The 20,012-nt window shown below is 35.6% G+C and overlaps 1 protein-coding gene across 1 annotated transcript in view; it reads left to right on the plus strand.

Annotated features, from left to right (window-relative positions):
- EYS (eyes shut homolog) overlaps positions 1–20,012 on the plus strand; it is a 797,046-nt gene that overhangs the window by 512,767 nt on the left and 264,267 nt on the right. The window contains exons 31-32 of the mRNA XM_030490420.1: positions 4,507–4,697; positions 6,480–6,571. Coding sequence (XP_030346280.1) covers positions 4,507–4,697; positions 6,480–6,571 — 283 coding nt within the window. The remainder of the gene's footprint in view (positions 1–4,506; positions 4,698–6,479; positions 6,572–20,012) is intronic.

A 20,012-nucleotide genomic window follows, 5' to 3' on the forward strand; every position in this document is an offset into this window, starting at 1 on the left:
CGTAAAAGAGAAATGATAGCTTGAACAGGAGCGTTTTGTTCGAAGGTGTAACATAAAAAAAATAGCAAATAAAAGAAGACAAGTAGTATTATAATCTTTTCTGTGCTTGAATCCATGCAAACTGCAGGGTATGTGTTAGAAATATCGAGGTACAGAAGCTCCATCATCCACAGGAGCATATGCTCAGGAGCATATTAAAAGTTTTTGTTATCTCTACCTGCCTTTAAAAACCAACACTTTCGGTTATCTAGCTCTCAAGAAGTTTTAAATTTGAAGGCCTCAGTTCTGACGCTGCTGCAGCTGAAGCTCATTGGAACAGAGGAAAACCAGTAGGTATTGGCAAGAGTTAATGAAGTTTTGCCAGTCAGCAGAGTTGCAGGCCTGCCTGAGTATGTGCTTACCGTTAAGCTAGGTCTCAAACCTTTTAACGTTCTGACATTAAAGTGAATTCATGTAAACAGAAAAACGAGGAGAGCTGTATGTACACAGGGGAGTGAGCTACAACTGAAAGGATTTTGTAGGCCAAAGGGCTTTCCTGTTTCTTAGGAAAGCGAGTGTTAGATGTTCAGAATGAAAGATAAAATACAACTTCAATTTTTTATTCTTTTTTTTCTGAAGGCTTGGCTGATGATGAGCACTCTGCTCCAGGACAAATAGCAATCTAGGAAGCCAGCTCTAGAGGTCAAATGAGAAAGCTACATGTAAGTGTAGTAAAAGGATTATAAGCAATAATGTTATAAGCGATAATATGTTCTATAAAAAGAGATTGTGTACTGTTACAAACAATGTGAGAATCTTTATGGGTAAAGCAACAGCAGTGGGTTTTGTTAATAGCTATTGTGGGAAGGTATGTAGGCATTTGTGATTCAAGAAGCATGTTTTCATGGTTTCACGAAAACCTTTAGCCACCTAAATATTCCTCAGTGCTTTCTCTTATTAGCTCTTTCCATATTTATGGACATAGAGCAATCGCAGCAATTTTGCTGCAGCTGATTATTTTAAAAAGCTTTCTGCTTGGCACCATGAATGTATTTCCTATAAAAAGCCAGGTTGGCCTCAAATCCAGAGAATAATAGTGTGTTGTCTTGCAAGGCAGCATCATTATCATCATAGGAAGATAAAAAGATATGGATGTCAGTGACAATAAAGTGCATTTTTTGACTGCAGTGCTCTGTGTACTTATTACAATTATACATAGAAAGCTACATCTATACATAGATGCCACTAGCTTTTTCTTGTTTGGTCTTTCTTGAAACTTAGTAGATAACCAAGTCTGCCCTCAGTTACCAGAGTTAGAGTCTAGTCTCAAGAACCATGAATAAACTGCTTTGTTCCCCCACTCACTTTTTTTTCCCTCCTCTCAGTCAGAGATTTTACTCTTGAAGTGAGATCTAGGGGCTCAGACGCCTTGTGTTGGCAAAACACCAGAGAACTGACATAATTTTGACCTATTCTCACATGTGTTATTTGTATGCAGACCAAAGCAAAAAACAAAACAAAACACCAAAGCAAAACAAAAACCCCCTCCAAAAACCTGAGAAGGTACAGAAGGAATTAGAGTTGCAGGAAAGAGTAGTTCCATGAAACTTTGCTGGTTTTCAGCCAAGTTGATCTCCTAAGTGGAGTCAAGAAAAAGAGGTGGTTAGATACCAGTGTCTCAGGAGTGTGGAGAAAATTGAATGGTTCCATAGGAGAAGCAAAACTATGTGCAGGGGCAACTTGGGGCAAATGGAATGAGGAAAGGATTTAGAGCTTAGTGGTGAGCTCAGGAAGAAAAACAAGGGTTAGGGATTCAAGGTAATCCTCTAAAGCTGTGTCTGCCCTTTCTTAGAGAAATTGTCCTGTCAATAAAACGGAAGAAGTTCTCTGTGCAATTTTGTATGGTTTTGTTTGTTTGTTTAGAGTTTTCTGAAATTTACACATACAGGCTTATATTTCAAAACAGAAATAAAGAGGTTTTAATGGTTAAATATGTATAAAATTATATGGTCATCTTTTTTGCGTCAGTGGACATTGACTGGTATTGCTTGAAATTTCTGGTTTATTTTATTGCATGTTATATGCATGCATGTATCACTGATTTGTTGCTGTTTCTCTTTTCACCTCTTCCTGAGAACTTGTTAAGAAGAGCTTTGTTTGGGCTTTGACCACAGTGACTCTGACTTTGTAAATAGTTTTCTGAAAAGTCATGAAAGGATAAAATTCAGCATAGTCTTATAGTGATATATAGGATTGCAACATTAATAGTTTGCAATTTATCCCAGTATCACTGATGTTCAGAATTTAAGCATATGTAGTAATGTAATTCCTACTGGAGTTGGTGTCAAAACAGATTAAAGTTTTGCCTATTTTTGGAAAATAGAAACAGATCTGTGACCTTCAAAGATGCTCAGAGTCCCTGTATAGATGATTCAGTGAAATTTGAGCCAAGGGAAACGGAATTCTTCACTTATGTGTTGCGCATTGTATCTAGATTCATACTGTTGCACTGACTTTTTTAACAAGATGGGTGAGTTGTTAATGTTTTTTTAAATTTTCATCAGTCTCATAAAGTTGATTAAACAAACAATTGTATGCCGAGTGATTCTTCAAGTGAGACTAAAGCATATTTCTACTTGTGCAAAAATCAAAACACTATAGCTGTGCTAAAATGAAACAACTAAACCCCTCGTTTGACATTTTTACAAGAGGACACACATTTTTAATTCCTTATGAATAGACAAATGTACTGATCTGAGGCTCAGTTTAAATATTAACAAGTAAAAATACCTAAGAAGTGCATGACTGCATTTGTGTGTGAATGTGTACCCATGATGTCCTGGTTTTGGCTGGGATAGAGTTAATTTTCTTCCTAGTAGCTGGTATAATGTTGTGTTTTGGATTTAGTATGAAAATAATGCTGATAACACACCAATGTTTTAGTTGTTGCTAAGTAGGTAGTGTTTATACAAAGTCAAGGACTTTTCAGTCTCTCATGCCATGCCAGTGAGAAGACTGGAAGGGCACGAGAAACTGTTAATAATTCAGAGATGTTTCAGTTATCGCTTAGCAGTGCTTACGCAGAGTCAAGGCCTTTTCTGCTCTCACACCACCCCACCAGCGAGTAGGCTGGGAGTGCACAAAAAGTTGGGAGGGGACAAGCCAGGACAACTGACCCCAACTGACCAAAGGGATATACCATATACCATATGACGTCATGCTCAGCATAGAAATTCAGGGGAGTTGGCTGGGAGGGGCTGGTTGTTGCTCAGGGTCTGGCTGGGCATTGATTAGCAGCTATTGAGCAATTGCATTGTGTATCACTTGTTTTGTATATTTTAATTTTATTATTATTATTATCATTATTATTATTTTCTTCCTTTTCTGTCCCATTGAACTGCCTTTAACTCAACCTATGAGTTTTCTCACTTTTGCTCTTCTGATTCTCTTTCCCATCCCTCTGGGGGCAGGGGGCAGTGAGTGAGCGTCTGCGTGGTGCTTAGTTGCTGGCCAGGGTTAAACCACAACATGTGTATGTTGAATGCTCTTCTGTAAAACCACAACTTGTGGAAGGGAAAGAGGATGGAAAGGGAAAGAAAAGGAAGGAAGAAACAAAGGAAGGACAGGGAAGGGAAAATAAAAAGGAGAGGGAGGGAGACATGAAGAGAGGGAAAGAGAAAATAAAGGAAGAAAAGAGAAAGAGAGATTAAGAAAAAAGAAAAAAGAAAGAAAAAAGAGGAAAAATATATAGGAAGAAAGAAATTAAATAAAAAGGAAAGAAAAAAGGAAAGAGGAGAAGATAAAGGTGAGGGAAAAGGAAAGGAGAGAGGAAAAGAAAAGATGGGGGGGGGAACCCCTTTTAATTGTACCTGTTTATCATCTAATGTGCTTACAGACATGTATTCACATACCTTTTTCATTTAAATAAGAGCTGCATCTTTTCTTGCCGGGTATAGCACAGGGTGCTGGAGGTTAAAAGGCATCTAGATAAACAGACAAGCTAGATGTAGTCAGAAGGGAAATTTTTAGCTTTCATTCTAACATGGGATTTATTGTTTTAGACAGAAATAGTTGACATATTTGATTGAGATATCAGTTTCATCACTAGGTTTTGGAATGTCTTCCTCCCTTTCCATACTGTGTGGTTTCTGCAAAGACTTCAAACTCATCCATTCTTGCATCAAAAACTGTGAATACCTAACTTTTAAAAGACTATTCTTGCTTTATGGGGAGTCAAAACTTCTAGATATGCAGCAAGTGCTATTGTCTTCATAGTCTTTTCTTTCAGGCATTGATCTTAGTTGCCTGCTTAATATAATTTGACCTAAAGCTTTATGTCCAGTTTTATAAACTCTCCGTGTTAAGTCTTTGACAGAAGAAAACTAATATAAATTTTCAGATTCATGTCTGCCTCCTAGACAGATGTAAAAGAGCATCCTATATCTGTGCTACCATTAGCAGAGTAAGAAAGCAGTGGGTGAAGAAGAAAAATGTCTTTGTATCCTTATATCAAAATTCTATTTACAGATTTTAATTATGCTCATTACTATGGTGATTCTTACCTGGAATTTAAAGGCTTGCATTTGAACATGCAAAACTTCATCCACTTGGAATTTAAAACACAGAATCCACACGGACTCCTCCTGTATATTGAACAGAGCCCAGAAACAATAGGATATTTTTTAATTCACCTTTTCATCAAACATGGCACCTTACAGGTAAGGCATCAAAATCTCCCACTGAAGGAGAATTAAATAAAAGTTAGGATCTGTAAAAATGTTAATTTTTTTTTTCTGTTTCCTACTGTAGAAATGATAAAGCTACAGAGAGTCTTGACGTTCTTTAGTATTTTAAGGAAAATAGCTGTCAAACTTGCTATCTATTACAAGAAATTCATGGCTGATATTATTAATATGTCTCACAAGATGTGGTGCTTGAGGAAAATTGAATAGTGATTATAATTGGAATGTGTCCTATAAAAAGTACACATTAAAAGACAAAAATAAACAAGGTAGACTTTGTCTTTACAACCAGTGTCAATTAAGGTATTCTATTGTACATTTGAAGCCTAAGCTAACTGAACCTCCTCATGTGCAAGTTCATTAAAATTGTTGTAAGGGAGGCTGTGGAACTGAGTGAATTGTCATAAGAAAATTTACTGTGAAAGGGAATAAAGTGTATCTATCTTTGTTACCATGTGGCTCTGACTGGAAACCTTTTATGTGATTTATCATGTTAATACACAGTTTCTCAGGATCACAAAAAAAACCCCAAAACATTTGTTTGGCTTTAATGGATAAACTGAATAGGAATACATTTGTTTATAAACTCTAAGGAATAAAATGTGTCCCCCAGTGTATCTTTATCTTTGGTAAATTATTCCTTCTTTTCTGAGGAAGAGATAAAGCTTGAGCTGTATGAAGAGATGGGCAAATACTAAGGACACTAAAAAGCTACTAAGAGAGAAGTTACTTTTCTTATAATGGATCTTCCATCGTCCTGTTAAAAATTTCTGAAAGTTTTGCTGCTTTTTAAAATATAATTCTATTTTTCTGTAAAAGCTATGAAATGACTGTTAGGAACAGCTTATTTCAGTTTTATTTGCCTTCATGTTTAAAGAACACGATCATACTAAAAAGGTATATAAATTGCAAATAAACAGTAGAAGAAGAAAATAACCTTTCACTTTATTTTATTATATTGTGATTTGCTGTGTTTTATTATGTTGTGACTATCTTTATTCACAACAAATGAGATTAGTCAGGGGCAGGAAGTTATCCAAGCTTTAGAAAATGTTGATGGCTTTAGGTCCATCTTACTTGTATATATGGTAAAGTAATGATGCAGAAAAATATTTTTCTAACATATCATAAGCACCATAAAATATGAAAGTACTTTTAACTGACAAAAATCTCTTCAGAGATCCCAGTGTGCCATGTTAAAACTAATTGAATTCACTTAATCATTCACAAAGCTGGTCAATTAAACGTAGATTTAAAGCCCAATGCACAAGTGGTTCTAAGCTCACAATCAAGCTACAATTACAAGTAGACAAACCATGAAATCAAGTGCTTGTTCACATTAGTATAGGAAATTAAATGGTGTTCCAAAATGCTCAAGCCTCCATGCTACATTACGTGTTTGGAAGTGTAAGGAGGCCATAAAATGGTAAGTGAAATTCACCCATGGCCAACGTTAATTTCAGCTGGGTTGCAGGTGGTCAACTTCTTTGCAAATCAGGCCTGTAATATGTTATTGTACAATACGTATAGATTAAAGCATTTTCATGCAGGATAGGAAGCATATATGCGTGCTTGTATATGTTTGGTACAATAGACTTCCTGATCCAGATCTTTAGTGAAACATTAGTTTTACTTAATGCACATTTCATCCTTTGGGTTTTTTTGAAACCATTTGTTATTTTTAAATTCAAATTTTGAGGTCTGTAACTGTTTAATTACTAGAACTTATGTAAGAAAAGTGTTTTTCCCTCTCTGTAGTACCAGTTTTTATGTGATGAAGCAGCAGAAGTCAAAAACATCACTACTACTGGTAGAGTGGATAATGGACACTGGTATGACGTGCAAATTAGGTAAGTTTTCTATTTTACTGTTGTCTATGTTTCTAATTGCTTCAAAGATCTTCTAGGTTGCATAGTTAGTAAATTCCAATGATATTGTATTCCATTAACTATGACTGATACCTGAGTGTGTGCAGTAAAATAATGTTATGACAGTGTGGACTACAACACATACTTGGAAAGAATATTTAAAACTGTAATACAGTTCGACAATACTCATCACATCACTGATATGCTTAATGGAAATAAATTCATTCTCACTGAAATCATGTACCATAGCAAATATAAACATTCAGGCAGGGAAGCTGCTGTACAGTAGGTCCAGGATAGGTGCAATAGGTGAATTTCTGTTAATGAGAGTATAACTAATATAAAAATCTTGGAAAATAGGTAGGCAGAAGCAGCACCATGAGTTTGCTGCCACTGACTTGCAACTCATAAGAGGATATATTGCTACTGCAAAGGTAACAATACTTGCAACTGAAGGAGCATAAAAGGAAAGGAAGGAATGAGGTAGGTAGTAGGGTTTTATATTGTGCCTTGCTCAAACATGGCAGTGAACAGTCAGTGAGGAGGATCACAGTTTGTTGCTGCATTTCAGCTGTCATCACTGTAACTTTATTTTTTTTTCTAGCATGGTAAACTAGGCTCAAGCTCCAAACCACACAACAAGTGCAAACTAACACAGGGAGCAAAAGTCAGTAATTCACAGCAGTTGTGCTTATTACCTAAAAAGTAAACAACATAAAACCAAACCTTGCTAATGGAAGCTAAAAGCAAGTGTAAGCTTCTCTCTGACCAAGAAGGAATAGCAGACGTCTCTATAACACTAAAAAAGTGTATAGAATCTTGAATAACTTGTGTAGTTCTGTTTATTTCTCTGGTTTTGACTCCCTCTCAATATCAAAATAGAGAAAGTGGAATTGGAATTTTATTTAGAGAAGAGATGTAGAGATGATAAAGGCATTAAGCAGCTTCTAAATAATGACTAAACAACCAGGGACTCTGCAAGTCCATTAAAGACAACTGTGGGAGAATACCAAAGTCTCTGAAATCACAAGTGACACAGAGAAAGTGAATAAGGACTGGAGACATAAAATCATCAGTCTGTTAGCTAGTTTATTCTATTACAATTGTATTGTTACTCCTTTGTTGTTAATTTTAAGGAAGATTTAAGATCCTGAAAGTAACAAAAGTATGAATACCCGAACCCTAAGTACTGTAGGAGCCTTTAAGAAAAACAAGCTTTCCCCAGTGCCAGAGCATGAAAACTCCCATGTCCTTTACGTTACTCAGGGAAGCACTAGCTACCATGATGTGAGTGCACCTATTTTATGCATTTTCCCCCAGTTCCACTGAGCAGAAAACAACTTTAATCCATAAATCAGCCTATGGCAATAGCTGGAAAGAAAAACAACCCAATTTCTATTTCTAGTGTTCCATGTGAGCCTAAAAAGGAAGGAAGAAAAAGATACCTTCTTTCATTTGCAGAGAAGGGAAATTATTTCAGGACAGCTCAGGTGAGATAAGCCACACTGATTTTTGCTGTTAAAAGAAAAGGAATGCATACTATTTCTGAGATTCAGGCTAATAGGTAAGCAATTATTAATTAATCACTCTACTCACTTTAGTAGACTGCAAATGGTTTTGGACATTGTTTTAGGATGACACTATGCAGACACCACCAAGTTGGGCAGGAGTGTTGATCTGCTTGAGGGTAGGAAGGCTCTACAGAGGGACCTGGACAGGCTGAATTGATGGGCCAAGACCAATTGTATGAGGTTCAGTAAGGCTCAGTGCCGGATCCTGCACTTGGGCCACAACAACCTCACATGCAATGCTACAGGCTTGGGGAAGAGTGCCTGGAAAGCTGCCCGGCGGAAAAGGATCTGGGGGTGTTGGTCAACAGCTGGCTGAATATGAGCTGTCAGTGCGCCCAAGTGGCCAAGAAGGCCAACGGCATCCTGGCCTGTATCAGAAATAATGTGGCCAGCAGGGCCAGGGTAGTGATCATCTCACTGTGCTCAGCACTGGGTGAGGCTGCATCTCGAATGATGCGTTCAGTTCTGGGCCCCTCACTACAAGACAGACATTGAGGTGCTGGAGCAGTTCCAAAGAAGGGCAACAAAGCTGGTGAAGGGTCTAGAGCAGAAGTCTTATAGGGTTGTTTGAGGGAACTGGGGTTGTTTAGCCTGGAGAGAAGGAGGCTCAGGGGAGACCTTATCACTTTCTACAACTCCCTGAAAGGAGGTTGTAGTGAAGTGGATGTCAGTCTCTTCTCCCAAATAGCAAGCAATAGGGCAAGAGGAAGTGGTCTCAAGTTGTGTCAGGAGAGGTTTAGTTTGGATATTAGGAAAAATTTCTTCACTGGAACAGCTGTCAAGCATTGGAACAGGCTGCCCAGGGAAGTGGTTGTCGCCATTCCTGGAGGCATTTGAAAGACATATGTACATGATGCTTAGGGACATGGTTTAGTGATGGACTTGGCAGTGCTAGGTTAATGGTTGGACTCGATGATCTTAAAGGTCTTTTCCAACCTAAATAATTCTATGATTCTAAGATTTAAAGTCTTAATGGCACAGATGTCAGAAAGATTTTTTAGAGGTTGCTTCTTATATTAATCTAGTGCATCTTCACATGTGCTTGAGTTAATTAAGAAAATATATATATTGTATGGAAAAGTATAATTACTGCTTTACATACTTTTTTCTTTATTAACAATTAAGTACATGTTGTTGACGATTAGATTTTATAAAGTCACTCTTGAACTACATGTATTTCTTGGTTTATAAACATTTAATTTAATCAACTAGTATAATGTGGCATAGTAAAACTTAAAAATTGCTGTAGCTTACTCAACAGCTGTCTAGAGTTTTACATACTTCTTTTAATTTTCTCAGAACTGATTTCCAGTAAGATAAGTAAGTTAAGTTTTGAACAATGTTACCTGAGATGTTGGTGAAGTCAGAATGGGTATGTAGAAAATACTAGATACTTTAACATGGTGGATATGCATAGTGTGGGATTTTCTTTGCTCTGCAGATGTTAAGTATTATGAACAGACATGATGGGTGATGAAAAAAAAATATACGATTTTGTACTAGTTTGCTGAAAGAAAACGCTCATTCTTATTGCTTAAAGTATTCCTAATTGTTTGGAGCCCTTTTGATATGGCCCTGCAATGGAAAGGTTTTTGTCTTTCAAATTCACTAACAGCAATGCGTTTCAGCAACTGAAGGTAAACTGTCTGCAAAAAATATACTGCCTCTACAATATTGTATTAAATGAAAGAAACAGACTTAAAAGTATGAGTACTGTGTAAAACAAGTTTAAATACAGTGAAAATTAGGTAGTGATATTATCTTCCTTTTCTGCTTACAGAGGAATATTTTTCTGCTTCCTTTGTCCCACAGAAATAATTCCTGGTGTGAATAAAAGAAACGTCACACCTTTTAATGTTTGCAAATAAATGTGAATATTACTGTCAGACACTACACTATATCCAGTTCTTACAGTTCCGCAGAATACTCACGCTGAAAGTAAAATGGCAGCATTGCTGAGGTAAATTTTTTGTGATGATGGAATATTGTGGCCACAAAAATTGTAACAATTTTATAAAATTGAATATACTAAGAGGTCTGGGTTTGCGTCAAAATCTGAGATAGCTTGATAATTTTGGATAGGATATAACTTTTTGCCTCGGATTAGTTTTATAGCATTGGCTGCTAAAAACAACACATTGCCAAGGTTTGTCTCAGAGTAAACACTTGAGAATTCTGATTTATGTGCAAGCTTGTACAGTTGTTTGCTAAGTCTAGCTATTAATGAAAATCATTGCAGCTGTTTCACATTTCTGACTGTATCGTTTTGGTTTTCTCAAGAATCTTTGCAGGGAAGTGAAAGAGCAGAAGTGTAAAACAGGTATGGGCAATATCCCCCAGGGATTAGATTTCTGCAGGTTATTATGAAGGAAAGGAAAGGAAGTGTTAGACTCGGGCATTGGGAAATTTACATGTTTGGCTTTGTTGTGAAGATACAGTTACCTTACTAGCAATGCAAGGGATGCTCTACCGCAATCTTCTCATTCCAGCCCTTATAAAACTGCCTTCTTTAATTGCTTTAAAATTTATCTTCTTCAATCTTTGTCATCAAAACAAGTTGATAAAATAACATGTATTGCAGAAACAGGCGAAACTGTAGCAGAGGTATTAGAAATTTATCATTTTTTTGGTTCACTATGCTCCATTTCAACAATTATTTCAGTACTGATAGTAATAATCTCCTTGATTAAATAAAGAATATTTTTTATTTTACTTTTAATCTCAGATCACAGTTGTTGATTGCTTTAGCGAATCTATCATATAAATTGATTGTGCAGTAGATGTCTGCACAGATAGGACGTTTGGCAGTTGGTTGTCTTGGTTTTGTAGATGTTTTCTGGTTCCTGTAGTCAGAAAAAGATCCTTCTAATCATGTCATAATGCAACATATGCTCACTCTGGAGCTTGTATATTGCTTGGTTTTGATAGCTTTTAATGAAGGCCTGAAATAATCCATATGGTACAAAATATGCTGTACTTATTATCCTTCAGAATATGCTGCAAAGCTCATATTTTCCCTAGGGCTTACAGGCAGGTAAGATAAGCAGATCATAGATAAAAAGGTTAGAAAAAATTGCAGATGCTTTTCTGATTTGGGGGGGGGGTGTATTTATTTATTTTATTTTATTTTAAATTCCTATTTTTATTTTATTACAAAGGTGCCAAACATTGGCCTTCATTTTTAACATAACAGCATATAGATGAAGAGGTCATCCATCCATTGTTTCATGTATGGCATGTAAATGCCATATAGTCTATTTAATGAAAACATGCTTAATGGGCCATCTCCCCAAAAAACAGTGTAAGCCACAAGATATTAATAGCAATGGCTGCCGCTTAATTAGAGAAGTGTATTCAATATTTATAAAATGCGGTAAGAAGTATATTTTTGATATAAGATGATAGCTTCCTGCTCTTTTCATTTTCCAGGCGTCTCCCAAGGAAGCTCATTGCAGAGAGGCTAAGTCAATGGAAACTAACTGATTTGAGAATATAGTTTAGATGAACATTTTTGAAAGAAGGATCCTAATATCAAAACCTGGATTTCTAAGGTAGAAAATAGGAATGAGTTGATCATGAAGCATCAAGATGATTGGAAGGATTCTTTTTTTGGTTTAGTTTGGGGTTTTTGGACAGAGATAAAGAAATTTATGTTAAAATATTTATGGTGACTATCACACAGATGAACAGGAAGAAGTGGAGAATATCTCCTAAAAAAGGAGTGTTCTGGCATACATCTGAAAGGAAAAAGAGACTGACTTTGCAACAGGAAAGAGTGGCTGTTGGCCCAAGTAGCTCGAAAAGTGCAAAACTGATTTCTAGGTCCTAAAGATGTCTGTTACACAGTGACGCTATTACTGACCACTAGCAGTGCATGACAGTGCCTCAGAAATGGCAATGCTGGATTGAAGCAAGAGAATCAGAGGTGATTCTGATTTATGAACTGTGAGATTAAAACCAAATATGAATCAGAAACACTAAATAGAGGAAAAGTTTTGAAATCTTGCTAGTCAGAATATATCTTCATATATTTTCCAGTTCATTCTACTAACCTGTGCAGTACATTTAGAGAGAATTAATTTGATTTTAATCCTTCACAGATAAGTAGAAGGGGAGTTGGGCTAATAACATTCCCTCCTGTGACTAATTTTATTCATTACTTTATCTCATAAATACTCGATTTAAATGTAGCTTAATCTATCTTTCTATTTGGAGGTCAAGAGTTCAAAATAAATGGTGGTGCTTCTTAAGAATAAATGTTGAATCAATAATGGTTTTAAGATTATTCTTTTTTTGTCCAAGATCCTAATCATCCTTTTTTAATGACTTAGAGCACTGTGGAAATAATAATTTTGTGAATGCTAGAGAGGAATAACAATGTAAATACAAATACAGCATCTCAATAAAAATCATCTGACCAGTTAAACAATTATAAACTCAGATAAGCAAACTGGTCTGTACATAAGTTGAATGCTGAGAATGCATTGATAATATGTGCTGTTGAAGAAATATTAAGGAAAGTGATAAGCAATCAATGAAATATACTTATCCATTTTGCTTTTTAAGTATAGATTTCTGTGGCCAAAGATTATTTTTGTGTACAAATACCAGAAATTAGTTTAATATACAGTTTATCAATGCAGTTATCTTCTATTAATCTTAGATATTTTCGAATTTCAGTTAGTTCCCTTTTTTTTTCTGAAAAGATAATAACTTAAACTTTAGTACTACAACTACTTTACCAAATCTATCATCTCTTCTTTAAAGTGTCATTATCATCAAAAACAAACCTATATTTTTATTTCTAGATTCACAAATATTTAATTTTTTCCATACTTACAATTGCCTTCCTTTCTATGTCTTCAGTAAAAAAAGCAGAGAAACAACATGCCCTGTCTTACTGGCTGCTGCATATAACTAAATTGCATATCTTTCAGAGGTTCTGTCTCAATAATTTAGGTATTTGCTGGAGGCTTTTCCTCAGGACATGTCCTAAACTGGTTCTCTCTTTAAACATATTTAAATCCTGTTCTTTCCCATGTGATCTATACAGTAACTCTTAATTCCATTCTTGATGTTATTGATTTCCCTGACTATTCATAATTATATTCTCAGAATAACCCAAATTGCTAATTTTTTGAACAAAATAATAACATTGACTGACATCTTTTATACATAAAAAAATAAATTTCAAAAAACTAAATTTCAAAAAAAATTTTTTCCATGTAAAAAGTAATAGGACATAACAGTATCCTATTTCTGTACAGATTTTATTATATGGAAAACAGACCTAATATGTATATAATGCACACAATCCAGTAGTTTCTTTTATACACTTAAATGTGCTGAGCCGTTTGACTTCCTGAACAAAGTGATTTTAACTTCTCGTGTTTTCAAATGGGATGTAAATATATTTTATACAATATATGCATATTAATTAAGAGTAAATACATCAGCTATCACAAAAGAAGCTTATGGAAAAAAACAGTGTAGGATTTTAAAAATATTTCATGGAACTTTCCCCCCCTCTATGGATGAACATGTTACATCATTTCAACACTACAGAATAAGGCACTCTAGGCTAGCATTTTTATCTAAGATAAGAGTTTTAAAATTTCTTGGGTTTAGAGTTTCAGAAGGGACCATTTACTTGACCACCAAAGGACCATTAGGTTCTCTATGACCTTCTCTATGTTATAAATCATAGAATCATAGAATAGTTTGGGTTGGAAAGGACCTTAAGATCATCTAGTTCCAACCCCCCTGCCATGGACAGGGACAGCTCGCACTAAACCATGTGGCCCAAGGCTCTGTCCAACCTGGCCTTGAACACTGCCAGGGATGGAGCATTCACAACTTCCTTGGGCAGTCTGTTCCAGTGCCTTACACGCACACAGTAAGAAGTAAAGAACTCTCGCAGTAAAGAACTTTTTCCTTATATCTAACCTAATATTTTGTTCAGAAAGCCACACTTCAGTTAAATCAAGCCCTTCTATTTCTTAAATATTTCCCTAAGACACATTCTACTGTGGTCACCTCTTACTAAACCCACAGCACTGGTGAGGAATTTATTCATCCAAATCATTATGACTGGCAAACCCCAGCTAATACTTTAGTGAAAAGTTTAAAATAAAATCTTGATAAAGATTACTGTCTGGCCCTGCTAACCCTACGTCTCAGATGTGTGACCTGAACTACATGAACGAGCAGTGGCAGACGTCTTGAGAGGTGTAATTCACTCTCACCTCAAAGATTTTTTTATTGGCTAGATATCCTTTCACCACAAAACTCAAGCTCTACTATTTGAGAGATGTCCCAGGGAATGGAGAAACAAAAATAATTAGACAGTTCTGTACTGGGAGAAAACTGCTGTTAGGCATTGCCTAACATGAAGGCATTTTTTATGATAATCATTGTACTGAGGCAGATACGAGGAACCATGAGTATTTGAAAGACAGTGCAAGCCATCCTTTTCTCACTGAAGAAAGAGGGATGTGCAGAGACCAGGCCAAGCAGTATAGCTGTCTTGTTTATTCAGGCAGTGCTGTGTGAATGCTGCACACTGTAACTCCTACTTAGAAAGAAGGAAGCTGTCTCTACTTTATCTCATATTATTCCCTTTCAGTCAGAGTCATCTGGAGGCAAGGAGATTGCTCCTTTTCTGAAAGCAAATAAGCTTTATCTCCCTGAAGGGCGGGATAGAGCTTTCAGAAAGTCTGCAGCAATAGTGCAGACTGGGAAAATCCTAAAAACACCCCCCCCAAAAAAAACCAAACAAACAAACAACAAAAAAAAAAAAACCCAAAGAAACAACCAACCAACCAAAAGCAGTCTGACTGCTGTAGAAAACGAGCACTAAGATGAGCATTGTCAGACCATGGAGGGAAGGAGATTTTGTTAGGGGCCAACAGTGTATAGTAAAGAATTTATTCAAGTTAGAGAATAAATTTGCCTTCTATTTAGTCTATCACACTTATTTCTACATTTTCAATATTTAAAATTTTACCTTTTAAAAATCTAGTTATCTTGCCCTCTAAATAAAGTCTGTCTTAAAAGACTTTATTAACGAGGGAGCTCCTTTTATGTCTTTTTTGAGAAGTCACTTTAACTAAAGGGAGACAACTCAAACTCCCTTCAAAGGGAGACTTTTGACTTCAGGAATACTTGGTTGTTTTTATTGTGTTCAGCCTGGTTTGTCCTCCCTCTTCCTTTTGTGGTTTGTTTTTTTTGTTTTTTTTGTTTTTTTTTTTTTTTTTTTTTTAATCTGGCTACTGACTCATGTGGCCAAAGCTCATATAGAGGACTGATCAGTTAAAATATATATACTTTTTAGTGTTTTCAGCTAAATTATTTCTTTAATGCAAATTGCTGCATGAAGAACATGTGAATGCCCATGGAAATAAAGACTGGAACTCAGTCCTTTGCCTAAATTGCCAGTCATACCACACCAATAAATGTATAAGAAAAGCCAGTGAGATGATCTGGGCCCCACCATATCTACTGTACATATTCACAGTCCATCATTCACTTTCAGAATCTCTCTAAAATGTTAGCTTAAAGCTTGTCTTCTTAAAATGAGCAATTTAATTCCCTTTCAGGAAAAAAAAATCATGCTGTTATATTACTGATGTTCCATGAGCGTACTATGTTTAAACACTGTGTAGTAAAGATCTCAGTTCTGCATTGCCAGACATATCAGAATACCCTTTGCTATTCTGAAGTCTCTACAAGTGCTTTATTCATTCAACAAGATCTAGTATTTCACAGAAAAAGAAGGAATAGTGGAAATGGAGGAAACCTAGGAATGATGACAGAAGAACTTGACATTAATATTTTCATATCTTGCATTTAGTTTCCAGAAATTGGGAATGAAAGTAGACTTTCTTCTTGCATATCTGTCACAGTATACAAAAATCCCTGCACTGATCAAATCTTGTAATAAAATGAAAGACTAAAACTAAGTGCATTTGTTTACAGCTAAATAATATAATTTTATTTTACATCAATGCAATGTAAAGAAATCTTAATTGGAATGAAAAATTGACATGAAATCAAAACTCAATATGTTGTGTGTTTTCTATATTCCACAAAGAGTGACTATTTTTCATAAACTTCAGATGAGTCAACTGAGACTAAGCAACTGCCTTTCTCGAGCAATGTGATTGAATGCAATGGATTTAATTATACTAAATTGATCATAATAACAGCTAACAGCAACTTAATACCACCAATTAGTTTAGTTTGAAACAAACTGTTGTTTTATAGCCTGTTTAAGACAAAAGCTTACTTGGTTAGTCATGCCACATCTTGGGTACAAATCACATTCTATACATTGTCAGAACTCTGACGTCAAAGGAGACACTCACAAGTTAAAAGTTAGAATGATCAAAGAGACAAATCTGTGGTATATAGCGTTCTATTCTTGCTCAGATTACTTAACTAAATAAATACTTAAAATTGCTACTTTCTTTTACTTTGGATCTCAAAAGTGGTCATTAGAACACAAATTTTCTACATTAACTTCCAAAACAATTTATTTCAGGGGCAGAAACTTAAAAATAATAGAGTAAGACTCTAATAACATATATATTGTTTTATATTATTTTCTGAGGAGTATCAAAGGATGCCTATGCATAGTTAAAGGTTCAATATTCTGTGACATCATGTCACAAGCACAGAAATGATATTAAGGAGGTCACAGACTGGGAGGGTATAGAGAACAGAAATAACGCTGGCCTACAGAGTTGTTGTAAATATGAATTTCCATTGTGTAACTATCTTACTCATTGCAAACTTTCAGTTTCACTTGAAATAAAATGTCAGTGTTGCAAGTGTAGATCTGACACTAAACTTGCCACTGCCTGGATGTTTTAATACAGTATTCTCATTTGGGCCAAGCTTTTCAATAAATTACACTGTATTTACATCTACATCAACTTGAAATAAGTGCATATTGTTTTCTAGGTATAATTTCTGTAAATAGTATTTAAGTTTGTTACAATGTGAACAGCGGGAACTTGAAGCTCTCCAAACTGCAAAGGCAGAAATGGCCAGAGGCATAGATGATTATTTTTTCTCTAGCTAAATCTGTAGTAATAAATAAAACTAAAATCTGAAGACTATTGTCTGTACCTGAGGCCAACCAGCAGGTTCCAGATCATGTCTGTAAAAGTACTTATTGTAAAATAGGTTGGCAACATTTAAAATAGGAATGATTCCTGAATTGCACTAACCAGAGAACTTGTTCAGTTTCAGAATTGGAAGTGGCAGCTAGCCTGGGTGGCAGCTGTAACAGGAACTGTGATAACTTCATGAAAATATGGATGATTATGTGTCAGGGTTGGACCTCATATTGTGGACCTTTTTAGTTTAGTAATGTAAGTTTAACCTCTGTGAAGAGAGTAAGTGTGTACCGTATTTATTCATTCCTTAGAATGTTAAACAAAGATTATTCCCTCCCATCACCCCTGCTATTCTTAGAGAAATTTACATCATGCCTTGTGATTAGCTTAATTTTTCTTGCTTAGCTAAATCACTCTCTAAGACCAGACTAAGAAATCAGCTCCAGGACCAGGAAATATGGGTCTGCTGTCAGAGAAAATGAGAAAAATACATTGTTGGCTCTAATTCATCTGCAACATGAAAGTTCGTGTTACCTGATCCTTCCGTAGGGCACAGTCAACACCAATAGATATGAGCCATCTAAAATGATGCATCTTACTGCAGAGCGAAAATTTAATGACTGTGAGTATAACTGGTATATTTTCTATCTAAATAAATCTACTGAGGGTAATACGAAATTCTGCCTTATTCTCTAAAGCCAGTTACTACAGGGTTCAGGGTTTCTTGCAAAAGGAAAATGTCACAGGATTGTACAATCATAGGATAGTTCAGGCTAGGTCTCTAGTCCAACCTCCTGTGCAAAGCAGGGCCAGCCAAGGGGCCAAACCAAGTTGTTCAGGGCTTTATTTAGCCAGGTTTTGGAAACCTCCAAGGGTGAAACCTGCACAATCTCTCTGAGCAGAGAGGTCCAGATGTTCCATTCAAGTTGTCTCAAACACCCTTGTAAAGCCTTAAGGGTTTCAAAACCAGTGCTGAGTCAAAAAGTGAATTAAGAAAATGTAACTCTTAATTGTCTGTGACAGTAGGTCTTTTTTTTTTTTTTCTGCAATTTTACAGAAATAAACATTCAACTGCAAGGAGCAATTTGAGTATGGAACCAGAAAATGACAACTACTAGATACTCAGTGAAAACAGAGGGAAACATGAACTGGCTTTGATTTTTTTAATCTAAGAAATATGTAAAATAATAAACACAGTGAAAATGAAATATGTTTCTTAGCTTTAGTTAATCAATTGTCTTCAATATATATAAATCGGGGAAATTTTGGATTGGTTTTTAGAATATGTGATAAGAAAACCTCTTTAATTCTTGTTGTTCACAACTCATATTTTATGTACCTGTTTGCAAACCTACTGTTGTTTTTTGTTTAAGAGACTGAATGTTAACATACGTCCTAAATAGTTCAGGGGCAATTGGTGAATTCTTTATTGTTGTTTAGCATGGCCACCTTCAAAGTGGAATTGCTAGAGTTGGGTGTAAGTTTCAATCTTGTTTCTAGAACAAGAGATTCCTCTTTCTGGTCAGGAACACCAGATCAAAGAAGCTTTATTCCCAGGAATGCACAGCATGGCTGACAATACTTTATCTGGAAAGCCCCCTTTCCCTCCTCCTCTTCCCCCAGTTGTTTTATTACTTTTTTACCATTTTATGACAATCCCAAACATGTAATTTAATCATCACTAACAAATGTCAGCAAGTAAGGACATTATGTAAAAGGATTTGGATTTCAATGCAGACATCGTCATGTTTAGGTATCATTATCCTAACAGTTATCAAATTATTATCTGACCTTTCCATCCTTCCAACCTGTGAGGCATTGGGCAATGGATTTAATACTGTTTAGACAGAACTCATCTTCAGGTTATAATTAATAGGGCCATATTTAATCATTACATTTATGTGAGTACAAATGAAGAAAGTGTGAACTATTGCTGCTGGGTTGGACTGAGGCACATTTGCTGGTAGCTTACCCAGCAAAAGTGCTTGAGAGTCGCTGTGTACATTTCCACATTTATAATTATGCAAAAAGCTCTGTTTTCTTACTTGACCTTTAAAGCACCCAACGTGCTGATTGCTGAAAAAGAATTTTAAAAACCTGATGGAAATTTCTAGAGTGCATATATGACCCATTGATCGTACCATTGGCACATGCTAAACAATAATGGTTTATGGTTGTTATCCTAATTTGGCCAGACCCTGCTAGATTCAGTCAAGCACAATCAAAGGTGCATGGCTGACATTCTAACAAGCTTAGGGCGAAAGCAGCTGATGCTATTGAATTGCATTAACTTGTTTTCTGACATAAAATACTGGGAATTAATTTCAAAATATATTTACATATGCACACAATAATACCTCTGCATATCCAGCATATCAGCTATTAAGGACAAGCTAACAAATATGTATAAAGCTAGCATGAAAAGAACTACATTTATAAATAGGGTGCTTGTGTAATAGAAGTACATACATGGTAACATAATCAGTTACAGAGTTATCTCAAAATGTGTAGAAGAAATAGTAATTTTAAAATAGTAAATGAAGTTGTTTGGGCAGCTTTCCTTTATTTAGCATATCTGTTAATTAGTTTGAAAAATAAAAAATTCCTGTCAGTTCCCCTCCTGACCCTCTTCCACTCCATTCTTAAAAATTACTTTACATTAAACCAGGTCTAATTTAAAATATTTCAGAAAGATTGCTATCCTAATATGCATTTATTGATAAATATTAT

Source organism: Strigops habroptila, chromosome 6, assembly GCF_004027225.2.
Source record: "Strigops habroptila isolate Jane chromosome 6, bStrHab1.2.pri, whole genome shotgun sequence".
Lineage (NCBI taxonomy): Eukaryota > Metazoa > Chordata > Aves > Psittaciformes > Psittacidae > Strigops > Strigops habroptila.